General features: G+C 49.1%; 1 protein-coding gene across 1 annotated transcript; it reads left to right on the top strand.

The window, feature by feature from the left end:
- The first annotated feature begins 2130 nt into the window (after nt 1-2130).
- GP6 (glycoprotein VI platelet) lies at nt 2131-22689 on the top strand. Its single transcript, XM_033224423.1, has 7 exons — nt 2131-2504; nt 8384-8416; nt 8529-8786; nt 13022-13306; nt 17700-17759; nt 20688-20738; nt 21253-22689. The coding sequence occupies exons 1-7, from the start codon at nt 2471-2473 to the stop codon at nt 21486-21488; spliced, it is 957 nt and encodes a 318-aa protein (XP_033080314.1). The 5' UTR covers nt 2131-2470; the 3' UTR covers nt 21489-22689.
- Nucleotides 22690-22739: the final 50 nt, after the last annotated feature.

The raw sequence follows: 22739 nt of genomic DNA, 5'->3' as shown, positions 1-22739 counted from the left end.
TATTCTTTCTAAATACCATCAATCACACCTACATGTGTCACCGAGAGCCGGATCATTCTCTGCCGTGGTGGGGCTGTCCTGTGCATTGAAGAATGCTGAGCAGTGTCCTTGGCTTCAACTGACCAGATGCCAGAGGCACCCCAATTTCTGCCATCGGGTGACTGACTTACCTTCACTGTTGCGGTTGAATCTTTTCATGTATCTAAAGGACCCAGTGGGGCCAGGCGCAGTAGCTCACACCTGCAATCCCAGCACTTTGGGAGGCTGAGGTCAGCGGATTGCTTGAGCCTAGGAGTTCAAGACCAGCCTGGACAACACAGTGAAAACCAACTCTACAAAAAAAAATTTTTTTTTTTTTTTTTTTTAGATAGAGTTGCGCTCTTGTTGCCCAGGCTGGAGTGCAGTGGCGCAATCTCGGCTCACTGCAACCTCGACCTCCCGGGTTCAAGCGATTCCCCTGCCTCAGCCTCCTGAATAGCTGGGATTACAGGCGTGCGCCACCGCCCTCGGCTAATTTTGCATTTTTGGTAGAGATGGGATTTCTCCATGTTGGTCAGGCTGGTCTCGAACTGCCAACCTCAGGTGATCCGCCCACCTCAGCCTCCCAAAGTGTTGGGATTACAGGCGTGAGTCACCGTGCCCGCCGGAGTTTATAGTTTTATAACCCTTATGGCAAATCTCATAGTATTCTACAGGGATAAGCACAAAACCACTTGTTCAATAAATGCAAACAGAAATGCTAACAATTCTTAAGACATTTCTAATCTTATTTTACCAATAATTTTAAAGCTAGCTTTTGTATTAAAGATTTATAACCACTGTTATTCACGTTTAAAATTCTATGCAGCTTAAAGCATTTATAATGGATAAAACTGCCGATACTGAGTGCCTGACCTAATATTTGAAAGGTGGCAGGCATTCAACCACAGTCGCTGAGTTAATCGGAGACGTAGAGAAGATGAAGTCAGGGAGGGTTTTAGATATAAACACCCTGGTATTTATCATTTTAACCACTTGGAAGTGTACATACAAGTCGATGGCATTGGCCAGGTGCGGTGGCTCACGCCTGTAATCCCAGCACTTTGGGATACCGAATCACAAGGTCAGGGTAGATCGAGACCATCCTAACGCGGTGAAACCCTGTCTCTACTAAAAATACAAAAAATTAGCCAGGCATGGTGGCCGGAGCCTGTAGTCCCAGCTACTCAGGGACTCATGCCTCCATCTCCCAAGTAGCTGGGATTACAGGCGTGTGCCACCATGCCCGGCTAATTTAACGCCCAGCTAATTTTTGTATTTTTAGTAGAGATGGGGTTTCACCATGTTAACCAGGCTGGTCTTGAACTCCTGACCTCCAGTGATCCACCCGCCTCAGCCTCCCAAAGTGCTGAGATGACAGGCATGGGCCACTGCGCCCGGCTGGTTTTTGTTCTTTTAATGAAGGCTGGTTGATACAACCTTGTCTGCATATACCGCATGTTGTTTACCCATTGTTGTTGGTGGGCATTTGGTTGGTCTCACCTCTTGGCTATTGTGAAGAAAGCTGCTATGAACACTGGTGTACAAATCTGTTAGAGATCCTGTTTTCAATTCTTTTAGGTGTATACCCAGAAGTGAAATGGCTGGATTTTATGACAATCTCACATTTAACTTTTGGAGGAGCTGCTAAAACTGTTTTCCACAGCAGTGGCACCATGTTATGTCCCCGCCAGCAATGCACGCGTGGTCCAATTTTTCTGCATACTCACCAACGTTTGCTATTTTCCATTAAAAAAAAAATTATAGCTGGTCGGGCGCAGTGGCTCATGCCTGTAATCCCAGCCCTTTGGGAGGCCGATGTGGGCAGATCACCTGAAGTTCGGAGTTCAAGACCAGCCTGGCCAATGTAGTGAAACCCCATCTCTACTAAAAATACAAAAATTAGCCCGGCGTGGTGGTGCATACCTATAACCCCAGCCACTTGGGAGGCTGAGGCTGGAGAATCACTTGAACCCAGGAGGTGGAGGTTGTAGTGGGCCAAGATGGCGCCACTGCATTCCAGCCTGGGCAAAAAGAGTGAGACTCTGTCTCAAAAAAAAAAAAAAAAAAAAAAATATATATATATATATATATATTTATATAGCCATCCTAAAAGGTGTGAAGGCATATCTCACTGTGGTTTCGATGAGTATTTTCCTAGCGACATCAGGGAGTTTATGGGAGCACGGGAACACAGAGTAGACCCCAGCAGGCGGACGAACGGGGCAACGCCAGGCTGGCCAGAGGAGATAAGCGTGGCTCCTTGGAGCTTGTGTGCAAGTCACTGTCCTGGGGAGCCCGCTATGGCTCGATGAGTCTCAATTAGGAAAGGCCGGGGCTGGCGGAGGAAGGGAGGAGAGCATTCTTCATCCTCATCACATCCTGAGCCCGCGCCCCAGGCTCCCACCACTTCCCTCCCTAGCCACAGAGCTCAGGACAGGGCTGAGGAACCATGTCTCCATCCCCGACCGCCCTCTTCTGTCTTGGTGAGTCCTGAAGGTCGATCTGGGGAGTGCTGAAAGACAGGCATGGATTGCCAGACAAAAGATTTTTAAGAAATTTGCATCGGTGATGAATTTCAGGACAAAAAGGGACCTATGAGAGCCCCTTCACTGGTTGGGTGGGGAAGCGGAGGGCCAGCGAGGTGGTGTGTTTTGCCTGAGTTATTCCAGTGTATTCGTGGCTGGGTCAGGAAATGAACAGAGGTATCCTAGCATTGGTCACAACTTCGTTCTACTACACTGCAGCTGCCCCTTTTTAAAAAACTGTGGGCCGGGCGCGGTGGCTCAAGCCTGTAATCCCAGCACTTTGGGAGGCCGAGGCGGGCGGATCACGAGGTCAGGAGATCGAGACCATCCTGGCTAACCCGGTGAAACCCCGTCTGTACTAAAAAATACGAAAAACTAGCCGGGCGAGGTGGCGGGCGCCTGTAGTCCCAGCTACTCGGGAGGCTGAGGCAGGAGAATGGCGTGAACCCGGGAGGCAGAGTTTGCAGTGAGCTGAGATCGTGCCGCGGCACTCCAGCCTGAGTGACAGAGAGAGACTCTGTCTCAAAAAAAAAATAAATAAATACAAAAGAATAAAATAAAATTAAAAAAACCCAAAAACTGTGGGCCAGGCATGGTACGGTGGCTCATGCCTGTAATCTCAACTTTGGGAGGCCAAGGTGGGTGGATCACCTGAGGTCAGGAGTTCAAGACCAGCCTGCCCAACATGGCGAAACCCCGTCTCTACAAAAACTAGCCAGACATGATGGTGGGTGCCTGTAATCCCAGCTACTCGGGAGGCTGAGGTGGGAGAATTGCTTGAAACTGGGAGGCAGAAGTTGCAGTGAGCTGAGGTCAGACATTGCACTCCAGCCTGGGCAATAGAGAGAGACTCCGTCTCAAAAAAACGCTGACTGCCGTGGCTCATGCACTTTGGGAGACCGAGGCGGATGGATCACCTGAGGTTGGGAGTTGGAGACCAGCCTGACCAACATGGAGAAACCCCATCTCTACTAAAAATACAAAATTAGCTGGGCGTGGTGGTGCATGCCTGTAATCCCAGCTACTCTGGAGGCTGAAGCAGGAGAATCGCTTGAACCCGGGAGGCAGAGGTTGTGGTGAGCCAAGATCACGCCATTGCACTCCAGCCTGGGCAACAAGAGCAAAACTCCGTCTCAAAAAAAAAACATTGTGGACTTGATATCTGGACTAGGTATGGATTTAATTTGTCAGTATCCCCTACAGCAGTGGAGTAAAGAAGAGTCTCCTGACGGATGGGTGGCAGGTCGAATGCATTTCCGCTGCCTGCTCTTCACTTGTGCCGGGCATGTCGAATGCATTATTTCCTGATTTCTTCAGGAGAATTTGACCACTAAAGGGACAGCACCTCCAAAACGCTAAGCAGGAAGGAGATGGTTGTGTTACTGGAGATGAGAGGGTTAACTGTGAATACAACCTCTCATTCATTATCCATCCATGGGTGTATTCTTTGTTTTAAAATTTTTTTTTTTTTTTTGAGACGGAGTCTTGCTCTGTCGGTCGCTCAGGCTGGAGTGCAGTGGCATGATCTCGGCTCACTGCAAACTCCGCCTCCCAGGTCCAAGTGATTCTCCTGCTTCAGCCTCCGAAGTAGCTGGGATTACAGGCATCCACTGCCAGGTCCGGCTAATTTTTTTATTTTTAGTAGCAACGGGGTTTCACCATGTTGGCCAGGCTGGACTTGAACTCCTGACTTCCGTTGATCCACCCGCCTTGGCCTCCCAAAGTACTGGGGTTACAGGCGTGAGCCACCGCGTCCAGCCTGTTTTAACTTTTATTTATTTAATTTTACTTGAGACAGGGCCTCACTTCTGTCACCCAGGCTGGAGTGCAGTGGCATAATCATGGCTCACTGCAGCCTCAACCTCCCAGGCTCAACCAGTCCTTCCCCATCAGCCTCCTGAGTAGCTGGAACTACAGTTGCACACCATCATGCCTGGCTCATGTTTGTAATTTTTGTAGTTATGGGGTCTCGCTATGCTGCCCAGGCTGGTCTCAAACTCTTGGGTTCAAGCGATCCACCCACCTCAGCCTCCCAAAGAGTTGGGGTTACGGGTGTGACCTGTACAGGTTACGGCATCTGGCTTAAATTTTGCTTCAGTTGCTTTTGGGATACAAGTGGTTGTTGGTTACATGGATGAACTATATAGTAGTGAATTCTGAGATTTTAGTGCACCTGTCACCTGAGTAGTATACCTTGCACCTAATGTGTAGCTTTTCATCCCTACCCCCCTTCTGCCCTTCCCTTCTGAGTCTCTGAAGTCCATTACATCACCCTGTATGCCTTTGCATACCCACAGCTTAGCTCTCACTTGTAAGTGAGAACATACAGATTTTTGTTTTCCACTCCTGTGTTACTTTACGTAGAATAATGCCTTCCAGCTACATCCAAGTTGCTGCAAAAGACATTTTTTTTTTTTTTTTTTTTTGGTGAGATGCAATCTCGCTGTTGCTGAGGCTGGAGTACAGCAGCATGATCTTGGCTCACTGCAACCTCCTCCTCCCGGGTTCAAGCAATTCTCCTGCCTCAGCCTCCCGAGTAGCTGCGACTACAGGCACCTGCCACCATGCCCAGCTAATTTTTGTATTTTTAGTAGAGACGGGGTTTCACCATGTTGAGGAGGAAGGATGGTCTTGATCTCTTGACCTCATGATCCACCCGCCTCAGCCTCCCAGAGTGCTGGCATTACAGGTGTGAGCCACTGTGCCTGGCCAAAGGACATTATTTTGTTCCTTTTAATGGCTGAGTAGTATTCCACACTCATTTATTTTTACTTATTTTTTGACATGGAGTCTCACTCTGTCGCCCAGGCTGGAGTACAGTGGCATGATGTCAGCTCACTGCAACCTCCATCCCCCAGGTTCAAAGTGATTCTCCTGCCTCAGTCTCCTGAGTAACTGGGATTACAGGCTCCTGCCACTACATCCAGCTTATGTTTGTACTTTTAGTAGAGACAGGGTTTCACCATGTTGGTCAGGCTGGTCTTGAACTCCTGACTTCAGGTGATCCACCTGCCTTGGCTTCCCAAAATGCTGGGATTACAGGCGTGAGCCACCGCGCCCGGCCAGTGAGAACTTTAAAATCTACTCTCAGTGATATGCGAGTGTGCAATATGTTGTTATTAACTACAGTCACCACGATGTGCAATAGATCTCCAAGATACACTCCTCCTGTCCAACTGAAACTGTGTCTCCTTTGACCAACATCTCCCCAAACCTTACCCCACCACCCCAGTAACCACCTCTGCTCCTGTAAATTCCCAAGTCCACACTCTTTACCACTAAACGGTGCTGCTAGGGTTTGAACCCACCTCCTGCCAGTTGTAGGACTGTGGATAAGATACTGTCTCACTAGTCTGATGTAGAAGAGGGGACTGATAATGGTAGCTAACCCCTACTATTACGGCGACTTGGAGTCCATGCACAGGAGGCGCTCAGCACGGCACCTGGAAGGTTCCCAGCCATGGTACAGGGTCGCATGGAAACCTACCAAGAGGCTGAGGCGGGCTGTGATGGGGCAGGCGGAGGGGGACAGAGAAGCAGCCGGAGCTTGGGTTAGGGTGCAGAGGGAGCCTGTGGTTGACAAAGGGTGGTGGGCAATGGGGAGAGCTGGTGACCAGTTGTCACTCTCTGAACTCAGAATCAAGAGATGATCTGGGTTCACCCACTTCTTGCTATGTGAGCTACAGAAGGTTGCTCAGCCTCTGCGCCCAGTGTCCTTGTTTGCCGTGGGAATGACAACTATCCCGCCTGTGTGTGTGTGTGTGTGTGTGTGTGTGTGTGTGTGTGTGTAAGAAGGAGAGTTACCAGATAAAACACTGGATGCCTGGTTAAATTTGAATTTCAGATAATTAGTACTTTTTTTTTTCTCTTCTTCTTATTTTACTGAGACAGGGTCTTGCTCTGTTGCCCAGTCCAGAGTGCAGTGGTGCAATCTCATTTTTTTTTTTTTTTGAGATGGAGTCTTGCTGTGTCACCCAGGCTGGAGTGCAGTGGCACGATCTCAGCTCACTGCAACCTCCACCTCCCGGGTTCAAGCGATTCTCCTGACTCAGCCTCCCAAGTAGCTGGGATTACAGGCACATGCCACCATGTCCAGCTAATTTTTTTATATTTTTAGTAGAGATGATGTTTCACCATGTTGACCAGGCTGGTCTCGAACTCCTCACCTTGTAATCTGCTCACCTTGGCCTCCCAAAGCGCTGGGATTATAGGCGTGAGCCACTGCGCCTGGCCAGTGGTGCAATCTTACCTCACGGTACCCTTGACCTCCTGGGCTCAAGCAATCCCAGGAGGGGATCGCTTATAGACATGTATTTGTATACATACATACACGTATATACACATATGTATACATATACATACATGTGTGCATATACATATGCATGCACACACATATGTACACACACGTATACGCACATATACATGTATGCGCAGATGTATGTTTATATATACGCACTATATGTGTATATACATACAGTGATCAGGTCAGGGTAAGCAGCACACCCATGTTCTCAAACATGCATCCTTTCTCTGTGTTGGGAACCTTCACCATCCTCCTTCAGGCTATTTGAAACGATATATTATCATATATATTACATCCTACCATGTAATCACGGAATACTGATTCAACCAAACGTTGTAAATACTGCGAAACCCATGGCCAGTACACGCTGAGATGACCTGACTTACACACTGGGGCTCCATCCTGCTCCATCCCTGAAGCCCAACACATCCCATTAGTGTGGGGTTTTACTGCATATATTACATATACAATAAAATCCAACATATACAATATGCATTAGTATTTACAATACTTGTCTATACAATTGCATACTATTGGAATGCACTTGGATATTATTTCATATTGGAGACCAAAGGGACAGCAATATCTGAGGTCCCACTCCTCACATCCACTGAGGAAGTCAATGGACAATGTCTAACACGAAGGAATCCACAGATAGCAGTATGCGTACTCTTTCCTAGAATGATGAAGATATAAAAATGCCAGAAGGAACAACCGAAATAGTAAAAAATGTATGCAGGGCAGGGACAGTGGCGGGAGCTGGACAGGGTGGGTCAAGGAATCTCTGCTTGACTTTCAAAAGATCTATTTTTTTGAGATGGGGGTCTCACAATGCTGTCCAGGCTGGAGCGCAGTGGGCACCATCTTGGCTCACTGCAGGCTCGACCAGGAATCCTGGGCTCAAGGAATCCTCCCAACCTCAGCCACCCCAAGTAGCTTGGACCACAGGCGCATACCACCATGCCTAGCTAATGTTTTTTTTTTTGGTAGAAATGAGGTCTATGTTGGCCAGGCTGGTCTCCAACTCCTGACCTTAGATAATCTGCCCTCCTTGGTCTCCCAAAATGCTGGGATTACAGGTGTGAGCCACCATGCCTGGCCTTAAAAGAGTTGTCATTGTGGTAAAATACATAGAAAAGTCTGCTATAGCTGGCATTTGGTACATTCAGTGTTGTGCAGTCATCACCTCTATCTAACTCCAAGACATTTCGGCACCCTCCGAGGGAACCCCACGCCCGTTACGCCGCCACGTCTCGCCCTCCTCTCCCACCACCCCCAGCCATGGATCTGTTTTCTTCTCCGTCTCCTATAGATTTACCTATTCTGGATATTTCATGTAAATGACCTCATAGACTATGCGGCTTTTTCTGACTGGCCTCTCTCACTTAAATTATATGCACATGTATCTTTTGAAGAAATAAATAATTAGGACAGAATAAAGCATATGCGTGCAAATGTCTTATCACCGCGCCCAGCAGGCGGGAATGTCCATAAAAGCGAGTCCTGGCATCTGGTCCCTTTCTTCTTTCCTCAGGGCTGTGTCTGGGGCATGTGCCAGCGCAGACAGGTGAGTCCTTCCCCCAGACCCCTTCCCTCCTGCGGGATCCGCCAGCGTGCGAGGGCAGCGGGGCCCAGGCCGGGTCTGCGGGGAGGCTGACCCAGCCCTGCTCCTCTTCCAGAACTGCTGCCCAAGCCCTCCCTCCAGGCTCTGCCCAGCTCCCTGGTGCCCCTGGAGAAGCCAGTGACCCTCCGGTGCCAGGGACCCCCGGGCGTGGACCTGTACCGCCTGGAGAAGCTGAGTTCCAGCAGGTACCAGGATCAAGCGGTCCTCTTCATCCCGGCCATGAAGAGAAGTCTGGCCGGACGCTACCGCTGCTCCTACCAGAACGGAAGCCTCTGGTCCCTGCCCAGCGACCAGCTGGAGCTCGTCGCCACCGGTAAAGGAAGGGGGATCGGAGCCTGGGACTGCCTGGTCCTCCGTTCAGGACACAGATATGGGGAACATTGAGAGCAGGGATTAGGGCCGGAATTAGGGCGAGGCAAACCAGGCACTGGCCTAGCGGGTGGTGGTGCCACAACATTTATGGATCAATGTGAATAATATTTTATTTGTTTTATTTTTTGGACACAGGGCCTTGCTGCGTCACCCAGGCTGGACTGCAGTGGTGCGATCTTGGCTCACTGCAGCCTCCACCTCCTAAGTTCAAGTGATTCTCCTGCCTCAGCCCTCCAAGTAGCTGGGACTACAGGTGTGCACCACCATGCCCAGCTCGTTTTTAATTTTTTTGTGGAGATGGGGTCTCTTGATAGTTTTCACAAAAGGCATTAAAATAAAAGAGAGAGAGAGGGTCTCACTATGTTGCTTAGGCTCTCAAACTCCTGGGCTCAAGCGATCCTTCCACTTTGGCCTCCCAAAGTGTTGGGATTACAGGCCTGAGCCACTGCATCTGGGTGTGAATAATATTTTAATGCAATTTTTTTTTTTTTTTTTTTTTGAGATGGAGTCTTGCTCTGCCACCCAGGCTGGAGTGCAGTGGCCGGCTCTCAGCTCACTGCAAGCTCCGCCTCCCGGGTTCACGCCATTCTCCTGTCTCAGCCTCCTGAGTAGCTGGGACTACAGGCGCCCGCCTCGTCGCCTGGCTAGTTTTTTGTATTTTTTAGTAGAGACGGGGTTTCACCGTATTAGCCAGGATGGTCTCGATCTCCTGACCTCGTGATCCGCCCATCTTGGCCTCCCAAAGTGCTGGGATTACCGGCTTGAGCCACTGTGCCCGGCTGCAATTTTTTAAAAAATCAAAATAAATCGCAAACCATCCACAATGAAAAAAAAAAATCAGAATTTCAAATAAAGGCAGAATCAGGCAGTGCCTGTGCCAAGTCATACCAGAGCCTGTGCCAAAACGAAAAACAGGCACTCTTTTATCTGTGTTTTAATGCACTTAAAAAAATTAGAGAGGGGGTCTTGCTATGTGGCCCAGGCTGGAGTGCAGTGGCTGTTCACAGGAGCAATCACAGCTCACGGCAGCCTGGAACTCCTTGCCTTAAGCAATCCTCCTGCCTCAGCCTCATGAGTAGCAGGGACTACAGTCACAGGCCACCGTGCTTGGCTCAGGATTCTTTTTAAAACTTGGTTTTGGAATCATTTTTAGACTGACAGAAAAGTTGCAAAGATAATATTAATGAAAATATTTCACCCAGGATCCCCTCATGTTAACATCTTACATTTGTTACAACTGAAAAATAAACGTAGCACTGGTCCCAGTGGCTCACACCTGTAATCCCAGCACTTTGGGAGGCTGAGGCAGGAGGACCACTTGAGCCAGGGAGGCTGAGGCTGCAGGGAGCTGTGATCATGCCTCTGCACTCCAGCTTGGGTGACAGAGTGAGGCCCTGTATCAACAAACAAACAAACTAACTAACTAACTAACTAACTAACCATAGGCCAGACGCGGTGGCTCGCGCCTGTAATCCCAGCATTTTGGGAGGCCGAGGCGGGTGGATCACAAGGTCAAGAGATCGAGACCATCCTGGCTAACACAATGAAACCCTGTCTCTACTAAAAATACAAAAAAATTAGCCAGGCGTGGTGGCGGCGCCTGTAGTCCCAGCTACTCAGGAGGCTGAGGCAGGAGAATGGCGTGAACCTGGGAGGCGGAGCTTGCAGTGAGCCAAGATCGTGCCACTGCGCTCCAGCCGGGGTGACAGAGCGAGACTTCGTCTCAAAAAAAAAAAAAAAATCATAATAAATCTTTCTTTCAGGGGAATAAAGTATTCAAATAGAATAATGTGAGTTTTAATGACCTACTCTTCAAATTTTCAAACATTTTTTCAAATATGTTAATTGTTTGGGAATAATTAAATTTTACATCCCAGGAGAGTGCCTCACTCATGCCACCCTCATTCCTGGCCCGCTGCACTGTGGTCTATTTCGCGTTGTAAATTCTGCCTACCTCCCCTCTTTCCTCCCTCACTCCTCTCTGCTACTAGGATGGATCAGCCTGGCCCCCTCATTACTTCTATTGGGGTCAGACTCAAATGCTATGTTCTTATTAAGTATTTACCCCACCACCCTAGTCAAAACGGCCCTCCTCACTATCTGGTATGTCAAGTATACCTTTATTTACCTTGGTGATGGCTATTTTTAATTTCTGATGGGATTTTTTGTTGTTGTTGTTGTTAGAATACAGAGCTGGGAGCCGGTGGCTCATGCCTGTAATCCCAGCACTTTGGGAGGCCAAGGCGGGTGGATCACCTGAGGTCAGAGGTTCAAGACCAGACTGGCCAACATGGTGAAACTCTACAAAATACAAAAATTAGCCGGGCATGATGGCGAGTGCCTATAATCCCAGCTACTCGTGAGGCTGAGGCAGAAGAATTGCTTCAACCTGGGAGGTGGAGATTGCAGTGAGCCGAGATCATGCCATTGTGCTCCAGCCTAGGCGACAGAGCGAGACAAAACAAAACGGAACCAAACAAAACAAAACAACAAAAAAAGAATACAGACAGACACATAATAGTTGCTTAAGAGAAAATTAAGAGACAATTTGCTGAGTGAAGGTTACAATTATCAGGCAGCTTATATCCTTCCTTCCTTCCACCCTCTCTTCCTCCCTCTCTTTTTTCTTCTTGTTGAATGAATGCCATAATTATCAGGCAGCTTATATTTTTCTCTTCCTTACTTCTTTTCTTTTGTTTTCTCTTTGTCTTTTTTTGAGACAAGGTCTCACTCTGTCACCCAGGCTGGAGTACAGTGATCACGGCTCACTGCAGCCTCGACTTCCTAGGCTCAAGCAATCCTCCCACATTGGCCTCCCAAAGTGCTGGGATGAGCGGTGTGAGCCGCCGCACCCGGCCTCAACCTTTGTTTTACTGCCTCCCATGTGCAGGCATGCATCACCACACCGGACTACCACAATACCCTCACGTCAGAGTAGTGTAGGTTCGTGTTGAGGAGTGGAGACCCTAGAATCAAACTCCGTCAGTGCAAATTTCAGCTCTGCCCCTTATGATCTTGGACAAGTTTTTATTTATTTTTAAATTAAAAATTTTCCAGGTTTGTTGAGTTATAATTGAAAACCAAAAATGGAACATATCCAAGGCGTACAAGTTCATGTTTTGATGTACGTATCCACTGTGAGATAGTTACCACGAGCAAGCTAATTAACACACATCACCTCACACGGTTAACTTTTCTTTCTTTTTTTTTTTTTGAGATGGAGTCTGGCTCTGTCGCCCAGGCTGGAGTGCAGTGGCCGGATCTCAGCTCACTGCAAGCTCCGCCTCCTGGGTTTACGCCATTCTCCTGCCTCAGCCTCCCTAGTAGCTGGGACTACAGGCGCCCGCCACCTCGCCCGGCTAGTTTTTTTTTTTTTGTATTTTTTTTTAGTAGAGATGGGGTTTCACCGTGTTAGCTAGGATGGTCTCGATCTCCTGACCTAGTGATCCGTCTGTCTCGGCCTCCCAAAGTGCTGGGATTACAGGCTTGAGCCACCGCACCCGGCTCAGTTAACTTTTCTTTTGCGTGTGAGAACACTTATTATCTACCCTCTTAGCAAATTTCAAGGACGCACTGCCGTACTGTTAGGGTTGGACAAATTATTTAACGCCATGTGCCTTAGTTTCATTTATAAAATAGGGACGTTAAGAGTGAGGACTCCACAGGTCTCTGAGGATTCACTGAACTGATGTACGTCATGAGTTCAGTTTGGAAGGCACCTGGAGCTGGCACTGTCAGCCACATTTACAATGTAACGATTGTATGCCAGCTTACAGCATGGTAGAAGCTTAAGCTGTTTACTTATTCCCATCTCATTTCAAGCGCTTGCTAGGCAACAGGCACTCTGCTAAATGCTTACTGTGTACTGTCTCGTTCGATCATCCCCATTTTAGCAGAACAAGGCAATGAGGCTCAGATACAGAGGGAGATTTGTCTCCGGGGCCACTTAAAGGCAGAACCAGGATTTGCACCCAGGCACTAGGATGTGAGCACACAGCCTCGCTTCCTCAACCACTCGGTGACTTGACCTCTCTGTGAGCTTGGCTGGGGGAGTGTGCTGTCTGGGAGGGATACAGCCAGAAAGCTCCCCAGCTCTCAGGCAGGTGTGGGCACCTCCCCAGTCTCAGCTGAGATGCTGGCTGCTGCCTTTAACATCAGACTTTCCTTTTCTCCCAGGAGTTTTTGCCAAGCCCTCGCTCTCAGCCCAGCCCGGCCCGGCGGTGTCCTCAGGAGGGGACGTGACCCTACAGTGTCAGACCCGGTATGGCTTTGACCAATTTGCTCTGTACAAGGAAGGGGACCCTGCGCCCTACAAGAATCCTGAGAGATGGTACCGGGCTAGTTTCCCCATCATCACCGTGACCGCTGCCCACAGCGGAACCTACCGGTGCTACAGCTTCTCCAGCAGGGACCCATACCTGTGGTCAGCTCCCAGCGACCCCCTGGAGCTCATGGTCACAGGTAGGGGTGGTGCAGACCAAACCTTTCTTCCTCAGCCTTTGTAGGTCCTGAGGGCCATTCTGAGGGGAGGGGCCATAGGTGGGGAGGAAGTGGGAGGGCAGGAAGTCCTGGGCTGCAGGCAGCTGGGAGGATGGAGGTTTCTTTTTCTTTTTCTTTTTTTTTCTTTTTTTTGATGAAGTCTCACTCTGTCACCTAGGCTGGAGTGCACTGGGGCGATCTCAGCTCACTGCAACCTCCGCCTCCCGGGTTCAAGCGATTCTCCTGCCTCAGCCTCCCGAGTAGCTGGGATTACAGGTGCATGCCACCTCGCCCGGCTAATTTTTGTATTTTTAGTAGAGACGGGGTTTCACTCTGTGGGTCAGGCTGGTCTCGAACTCCTGACCTCATGATCTGCCTGCCTCAGCCTCCCAAAGTGCTGGGATTACAGGCGTGAACCACCGTGCCAGCCTTGGCTACCATTCTTTTTTTTTTTTTTTTTTTTGAGACGGAGTCTTGCTCTGTCGCCCAGGCTGGAGTGCAGTGGCCGGTTCTCAGCTCACTGCAAGCTCCGCCTCCCAGGTTTACGCCATTCTCCTGCCTCAGCCTCCGGAGTAGCTGGGACTACAGGCGCCCGCCACCTCGTTCGGCTAGTTTTTGTATTTTTAGTAGAGACGGGGTTTCACCGTGTTAGCCAGGATGGTCTCGATCTCCTGACCTCGTGATCCGCCCGTCTCGGCCTCCCAAAGTGCTGGGATTACAGGCTTGAGCCACCACGCCCGGCCATGGCTACCATTCTTAAAGGGGGTTTCTTTCAAAAGAGAGCAGCATACCTCATAATGTGGTTATATACATGCAATGGAATATTACGCAGCCTTAAAAAAGAAGGAAATTCTGACACATACTACAACATGGATATACCTTGAGAACATTATGCTAAGTCAGTCAGTCACGAAAGGACAACTACTGTATGATTCTACTCAAAGGAGGTATCTAATGTCAAAATTGTAGAAACACAAAGTATAATGGCGGTTGTTAAGGGCCAGAAAGAGGGGAGAGCAGGAATTAGTGTTTAATGGGCATAGAGTTTCAGTTTTGCAAGAAAAATAACTTCTAGAGGTCAACATATCATACCACAATGTGAACATACCCGATGCCACTGGTCAGTACACTTAACAACGTCATATTAAATCAAACAAAATACATCATTTAGTTTTTTGGTAGAAAAAGTCTGTTTTGCCCCCAGGGTCACAGTGAGGGGTACGACACAGGAATCCAGAAGAAGAAATAGAACTGAGGTTCTAAAAGGTCGGACAGGAGTTGCATGCATTTCCTTGTTAAGTATCCCAGAATGTGCCAGGTGTGCTTTACAAATGCTGCTTTTTTTTTTTTTTTTTTTTTTTTGGAGAGCCTCGCTCTGTCACCCAGACTGGAGTACAGTGGTGTGATCTCAGCTCACTGCAACCTTCATCTCCCAGGTTTAAGTGATTCTGCTGCCTCAGCCTCCACCTCCCGGGTTTAAGCGATTCTCCTGCCTCAACCTCCCGAGTAGCTGGGATTACAGGCACCTGCCATCACGCCCAGCTAATTTTTGTATTTTTGTAGATATGGGGTTTCACCATGTTCGCCAGGCTGGTCTTGAACTCTTGGCCTCAGGTGATCTGCCCGCCTCGGCAAAGTGCTGGGATTACAGGTGTGAGTCACCACGCCTGGCTAAGCTTTTTTTTTTTTTTTTTTTTTGAGATGGAGTCTTGCTCTGCCACCCAGGCTGGAGTGCAGTGGCCGGATCTCAGCTCACTGCAAGCTCCACCTCCTGGGTTTACGCCATTCTCCTGCCTCAGCCTCCCGAGTAGCTGGGACTACAGGCGCCCACCACCTCGCCCGGCTAGTTTTTTTTTTGTATTTTTAAGTACAGACAGGGTTTCACCGTATTAGCCAGGATGGTCTTGATCTCCTGACCTCGTGATCTGCCCGTCTCGGCCTCCCAAAGTGCTGGGATTACAGGCTTGAGCCACCGCGCCCGGCCTTTTTTTTTTTTTTTTTTTGAGATGGAGTCTTACTGCATCACCCAGGCTGGAGTGCAGTGGTGCAATCTTGGCTCACTGCAACCTCTGCCTCCCAGGTTCAAGCGATTCTCCTGCCTCAGCCTCCCAAGTAGCTGGGACTACAGGTGCGTGCCACAATGCCTGGCTAATTTTTGTATTTTTGATAGAGACGGGTTTCAACATCTTGGCCAGGCTGGTCTTGAACTCCTGACCTCAGGTGATCTGCCCACCTCGGCCTCCCAGAGTGCTGGGATTACAGGTGTGAGCCACTGCACCCGGTCAGAAATACCATTTGACCCAGCAATCGCATTACTGGTTATATATCCAAAGGCATATAAATCATTGTATTATAAAGATAACATGCACACATATGTTCATTGCAGCACTATTCACAATAGCAAAGATATGGAATCAACCCAAATGCCCATCAATGACAGATGGCATAAAGAAAATACGGTACATACACAGCATGGAATACTATGCAGCCATAAAAAGGAATGAGGTCATGCCCTTTGCAGGGACATGGATGGAGCTGGAAGCCATTATCCTCAGCAAACTAACGCAAGAAGAGAAAACCAAACACCACATGTTTTCACTTGTAAGTGGGAGGCGAACAATGAGAACACATGGACACAGGGAGGGGAACATCACACACTGGGGCCTGTAGGGGGGAGTCGGGGGAGGGAGAGGATCCGGAAAAGTAGCTAATGCGTGTGGGGTTTAATACCTAGGTGATGGTTGATGAGTGCAGCAAACCACCAAGGCACACGTTTACCTACGTAACAAACCTGTACCTCCTGCACACGGATCCTGGAACTTAAAATAAATTTCAATTAAAAAAAAAAGAAACAAGGCTTATTAATGCATCTCACAGGAAGAGAAGTAACAAAGACCAAATAATACCCACACTCTCATACCACAGAGAGCTGAGCATAAACTAGGTTTTGTCGAGCTAGTTCCACCATAAAAAGACTCCCAGGGTGGTACCCACCACCACAAGAGCTTCATATTTATCAGCTGAGGCAGTTCAGGAAACATTTTGATGGCCACGGGAGGTCCTTGGTTAAGAAAATGGCTTAAGTAGGAAGGTGGAGATCCCATGTTCTGAGGCTAACACAAGCACTTTTTTTTTTTTTTTTTTTTGAGACAAAGTCTCACTCTGTCGCCCAGGCTAAAGTGCAGTGGTGCGATCTTGGCTCACCACAACCTGCGCCTCTTGGGTTCACGCCATTCTCCTGCCTCAGCCTCCCAAGTAGCTGGGACTACAGGCACCTGCCACCATGCCTGGCTAATTTTTTGTATTTTTAATAGAGACGGGGTTTCACCGTGTTCGCCAGGATGGTCTCGATCTCCTGACCTTGTGATCCGCCCGCCTCAGCCTCCCAAAGTGCTGGGATTATAGGCGTGAGCCACCGCGCCCGGCCAACACAAGCTCATTCTTCTTCTGAGGCTAACACGAGCTCATTCATCCTAACATGAGCTCATGAAGACGCGGATCCACTTATTCTTCTTCAAACTGAGATATAATCCACATACCATAAAATGTACCATGCCAACTAGGATGGCTATGATTATTAAAATGAAACAAACGGACAAGAAGTGTTGGTGAGGATTTGGAAGAACCTTCCCGTATTGCTGGTGGGAATATAAAATGGTGCAGCTGCCTTGAGAAACAGTCTGTGGCCAGGCGCAGCCTGTAATCCCAGCACTCTGAGAGGCTGAGGAGGGTAGATCACAAGGTCAGGAGATCGAGACCATCCTGGCCGACATGGTGAAACCCAATCTCTGCTAAAGTACAAAAAAAAAGTTGGCCGGGCACGGTGGCAGGCACCTGTAATCCCAGCTACTCAGGAGGCTGAGGCAGGAGAATTGCTTGAACCTGGGAGGTGGAGGTTGCAGTGAGCTGAGATCGCGCCACTGCACTCCAGCCTGGGCAACAGAATGAGACTCCGTCTCAAAAAAAAAAAGAAAAGAAAAGAAAGAAAAACAGTCTGGTAGTTTTTCAAAAAGTAAAAAGTAAAACACAGAGTTACTATATGACCACCCCTGGGTGTGTACCTAAGAGAACAGAAAACTTATGATCACACAAAAACTTGTATGTGAATGTTCACAGCAGCAATATTCACAATAGCAAAACGTGGAAAACACCCAAGTGCCCATCAACTGATGAATGGATCTGCTTCTTACTAAGCCGGCGATGGAAGATAAGTCTAACATCTTTCAAATTGTCTGTATTCAGCGTCTGCACTGTGTGTGTCAGAGAAAGGGGTTCCAGGGAGCCTAGACATCTCAGCAGAGGAATGGAGGTATCTAGAGGATATAGAGAACCACGGGGAAGACCTCACATTGTTTTGCTTTCTTATAATTCTTAGAATTCTCAGAAGCCACCACTGAACTGACCGTCTCATTCACAAACAAAGTCTTCACAACTGGTGAGTAACCAGGCATTTCATGCTTAGCAGAAAGGAGTGTGAGAACGGAACTCTCTCTTCCATCATCTAAGCCTATAGGCTTTTAATCACTTCACGGAACTCTCTGTCTCTTCCCAAGAAAGTCCTTGGTGTGAGGATAGAGCATGGGCGCAGAGGGGAGCTCTGGGGTTCAGGAGGAGGAGCATTTTGGGTAATGGGGCCATTTCAAAGATGGCGGGGCAAGGCTGTGGCGGAGACACCGCCAGCTATCCCTGCGCACTGCTCCCAGGATCAAGTCCTAGGCCTCTGGACTCGGCTGTGATCCGAGTATTTAATCTTGCTCCCCACTGTGTCCGGGAGAACCTGTGCTCGGACGCACAGACTGTAGGCGCCTGGACCTAGTACATCTTCTAACCACTCCAGGCCTCTGCAGATACGCTTTCCTCAGTCTCTTTCCCCTTGCCTTTCCTGGAAAATCTCCATTTCCTTCCAGACTAAACACCTTCACAGATTCCTGATAATAGGGTAGGTATCTCCATTGGGCCCACGGGACTCTTGCTTTCATGAGGCACCTGATCCCAGAGAGTTCTATTTTTATTTTTTATTTTTAGTTTTTTGAGGTAGAGTCTTGCTCTGTCACCCAGGCTGTAGTGCAGTGGCGAGATCTTGGCTCACTGTAACCTCTGCTGCCCCGGTTCAAGCGACTCTCCTGCCTCAGACTCCAAGAAGCTGAGATTACAGGTGCGTGCCACCACGCCTGGCTAATTTTTGTATTTTTAGTAGAGACAGGGTTTCAGCATCTTGGCCAGGCTGGTCTTGAACTCCTGACCTTGGGATCCACCCGTCTCGCCTCCCAAAGTGCTGGGATTACAGGCGTGAGCCACTGCGCCTGGCATATCCCAGAGATTTCTAACCCTGCAATGGGGTCCTTCCCTATCTTCAGTTCAGAACCTCCCAGTCACCCTCAGGATGCAGTTCCAATTCCTCAGCTTGCTATTCCATGAGCTTAGATATCCAGCCACTGTTGATCCCTCCAATCTTGTCTGCATACCTTCCATTCATTCCCACACTGTTCTCAGCCCCACACAGTCACTTGAATCTCTTCTGCAGGCTTCCTAACCTCTCCTGACTCTGCATCCAATCTGCTTGCTCTGCCTTTTCTTCCATTTCCCCATGGCGTCAATTCCTCACGAAAGCCTTGGCCATCCAGGCTGGATTGGTGGCTTCCTTTGCTCTTGCTCAGTGTCTTGTGGGCTGTCTATTACAGCAGTTTTCACAGTATACTAAAATTATCGCTTTGCTGTCATCCCCGCACTTTGGGAGGCCAAGGCGGGTGGATCACCTGAGGTCAGGAGACCAGTCTGGCCAACGTGGTGAAACCCTGTCTCTACTGAAAATACAAAAATTAGCCGGGTGTGGTGGTGGGCACCTGTAATTCCAGCTACTTGCAAGGGTGAGGCAAGAGAATCGCTTGAACCCAGCAGTTAGAGGTTGCAGTGAGCTGAGATCACTCCAGCCTGGACAAAAGAGTGAGACTCCATATTAAAAAAAAAAAAAAAAAAAAACGCTTTACTTCTCCTCCAATGGTCTGGGAACCGCAGATGGACAATGTCTTATGTTTTTGTTGTTGTTGTTGTTTTGAGACGGAGTCTCACTCTGCTCACTCTGTGATCTGTGACTTCGGCTCACTCTGCGATCTTGGCTCACTGCAACCTCCGACTCCTGAGTAGCTGGGACTACAGGCGTGCACCACCATGCCCAGCTAATTTTTGTATTTTTAGTAGAGATGGGGTTTCACCTTGTTGGCCAGGATGGTCTCCATTTCTTGACCTCAGGTGATCCGCCTGCCTCGGCCTCCCAAAGTGCTGGGATTACAGGCATTCAGCCAGTGCCATACCTGGCCTGACAATGTCTTATTAATATGTGGGTTCCCATGGCCCAGCACATGGCTGAGTATCTGGCAAGTCTCAGGAGAAACTTGAGGAATAAGAGAGCTGGCACGTATGAGGTGCTCATATGTCAAGCACCGTGCTTTATATTACTAACATTACTATTATCTTGACTTTCACATCAACCTATAAGGGATCTCGTTAATTTTATTGGACACATGGGGAAACCGGCTTACAGATGCTGAGTCACTTGCCAGCTAGCTCACATCTAACAGGTGATAGATGGCCGGGCGCAGTGGGTCAAGCCTGTAATCCCAGCACTTTGGGAGGCTGAGGGGGGTGGATCACGAGGTCAGGAGATCGAGACCATCCTGGCTAACACGGTGAAACCCCGTCTCTACTAAAAATACAAAAAAAAAAAAAACTAGCCGGGCGAGGTTGCGGGCGCCTGTAGTCCCAGCTACAGGGGAGGCTGAGGCAGGAGAATGGCGTAAACCCGGGAGGCGGAGCTTGCAGTGAGCTGAGATCCGGCCACTGCACTCCAGCCCAGGCGACAGAGCAAGACTCCGTCTCAAAAAAAAAACAGGTGATAGAGTTGGGGTTCAAATCTGGAGGACAGCCTGACTCTATAGTTCATGCTTTTTTTTTTTTTTTTTTGGACAGTGTCTTGCTCTGTTTCCCAGGCTAGAGTGCAGTGGTACAATCCTGGCTCACTGCAGCCTCAGCCTCCCAGGGCTCAGATGATCTTCCTGCCTCAGCCCCCACTGACTAGCTGGGATTACTGGCACGTGCCGCCACGCCTGGCTAATTTTTGTATTTTTTGTAGAGATAGGGTTTTTCCATGCTGCTCAGGTGGGTCTTCAACGCCTGGACTCAAGCCAGCCTCCCACCTCAGCCTCCCAAAGTGTTGGGATTACAGGCATGAGGCACCGTGCCCGGCCCATGCTCTTCGTAAATGCTGTGGAATTCGACCTCCCCGTGTGTGTGTGTTCCGAGTAGGCACAGTGACGGGGGAAGGAGTATAGTTTCATTTCACACTTAGCCTTTTTTTGGTTCCCAGAGACTTCTAGGAGTATCACCGCCAGTCCAAAGGAGTCAGGCTCTCCAGCTGGTGAGTAAGTTGTCCTCTCCAGACCCCTTTCCTTCTCACCTATCTCTTCGCCCAAAGCCAAGTCCTTTGTCTACACAGCGGCTGCAGCTCTCAGCTCTTGGGTTCCAGTGTGTAGAGTGAAGGCAGAATATCAGCGTATGGGGTTCAGAATTGTGCATTAAGATCAGGTGGGAAGGTTGAGATTTTAAAAAGGGTCAGAGAAAGAGAGATTCCATCTCTTCCCCACCCTTTGTAACTGTCTTCCCTTTTGCAATACATCAGGTAACGAGGCAGCATCTGTGTCTGGGGAGTTGTCTCAGAGCCCTGTGGGAGCACACGAGGGAGAGATGCTACTTAGAGAACTGGGGTCATCTGGCTCTGACACCTACTCGGGAGGGGAGGAACCCTCCAGGAAAGAGAATGGCATCCCAGCTAGTAGAGAATAACAGGCTCTCTAAGAAGCCCAGGATGTGGCTTGGAGAGGGTCCTGGAGCTGGGCTTTTTCACCAGCTCCTGCCTGTCCTCATTCCTCCAGGTCCCGCCCGCCAGTACTACACCAAGGGCAACCTGGTCCGGATATGCCTCGGGGCTGGGATCCTAATACTCCTGGCAGGGTTTCTGGCAGAGGACTGGCACAGCCGGAGGAAGCGCTTGCCGCACAGGCTCAGGGCTGTGCAGAGGCCGCTGCCGCCCCTCCCGCAGACCCGGAAATCACACGGGGATCAGGATGGAGGCCGACCGGATGTTCACAGGCGCGGGTTATGTTCGTGACCACTGAACCCCAGGCATGGTCGTATCCAAGGGACGAATCATGGCATGGGAGGCGACTCAAAGACTGTGGCGTGTGCGGAGCATGGGAGCAGGAGGGCAGAGGCTACAGCTGTGGAAAGGAGGCCATGCTGCCTCCTCCTGGTGTTCCATCAAGGAGCCATTCAGCCAGTGTCTGTCTATCTGGCTCTCTGTCTGAGGGCACCCTCCCTTTCGGATGGAAGGAATCTGTGGAGACCCCATCCTCCTCCCTGCACACTGTGGATGACACAGTACCCTGGCTGGACCACAGACTGGCCTCTTTCTTCAACCTTCTCTAATACGGGCTCCAGACGCACCTCAAACGTTCCCAGCTCTCAGGGCTGACTCTGTTCCATCCTCTGTGCAGGACCCTCCCCTGCTTCCCCTTGGCCCTCTGTGCTCTTGTCTGGTTTTCCCCCAGAAACTCTCACCCTCACTCCATCTTCCACTGCAGTCTAACAAATCTCCTTTCGTCTCTCAGAATGGGCCGTGCAGGCCGTTTGGGTATGTCATTCATTTTCGTTAGTATAAAACTAGCATGTTGCCCTCTTCCCTTCACATCAGAAAACAACATCAGCCTGCGCAACATGGTGAAACCCCATCTCTACCAAAAACACAAACATTAGCCAGGTATGGTGGTGCATCCCTATTCTCCCAGCACCTCAGGGGGCAGAGGTGGGAGAACAGCTTGAGCCTGGGAGGCAGAGGTTGCAGTGAGCTGAGATCACACCACTGCACTCCAGCCCGGGTGACAAAGCCCGACCATGTCTCAAAAAAACAAAGTGATGAATATGCTAATTACCCTGATTTGATCAAAACACATTGTATACATGTATTGAAATACTGCTGTCTACCCCATAAATATGTACAATTATGTATACATTTTTAAAATAATAAAAATAAAATAAGATAATGCACCATCTCCACCCCTCTCCTATTTACTTTCTGAAGGAAATGTTAGGTCTTCTCAAAGTAAAGTTCTATACTTACTATAGCTTTAGGCATTTCTTGACCATCTAATGCGTGTAAAACTGTACCACTGGGTCAGGTGCAGTGGATCATGTCTGTACTAGCACTTTGGGAGGCAGGAGGATCACTTGAGCCCAGGAGTTCAAGACCAGCCTGGGCAACATAGTGAGATCCCATCTCTACTTAAAATAAAGAAGATAAAATTTTTTTAAAAAAGAAAAAGAATGTGCCAGGCGCGGTGGCTCAAGCCTGTAATCCCAGCAC

Source organism: Trachypithecus francoisi, unplaced genomic scaffold, assembly GCF_009764315.1.
Source record: "Trachypithecus francoisi isolate TF-2019V2 unplaced genomic scaffold, Tfra_2.0 Lachesis_group12, whole genome shotgun sequence".
Taxonomy (NCBI): domain Eukaryota; kingdom Metazoa; phylum Chordata; class Mammalia; order Primates; family Cercopithecidae; genus Trachypithecus; species Trachypithecus francoisi.
This window is presented reverse-complemented; position numbering and strand designations above follow the sequence as displayed.

What these genes read in the sequence shown, in the direction of transcription:
- GP6 (XM_033224423.1), top strand. Translation starts at nt 2,471, where the DNA reads ATGTCTCCATCCCCGACCGCCCTCTTCTGTCTTG. An exon ending in GACCGCCCTCTTCTGTCTTG is followed by an intron (nt 2,505 to 8,383) that starts GTGAGTCCTGAA and finishes TTCTTTCCTCAG; the next exon opens with GGCTGTGTCTGGGGCATGTG. An exon ending in GGAGTCAGGCTCTCCAGCTG is followed by an intron (nt 20,739 to 21,252) that starts GTGAGTAAGTTG and finishes TCATTCCTCCAG; the next exon opens with GTCCCGCCCGCCAGTACTAC.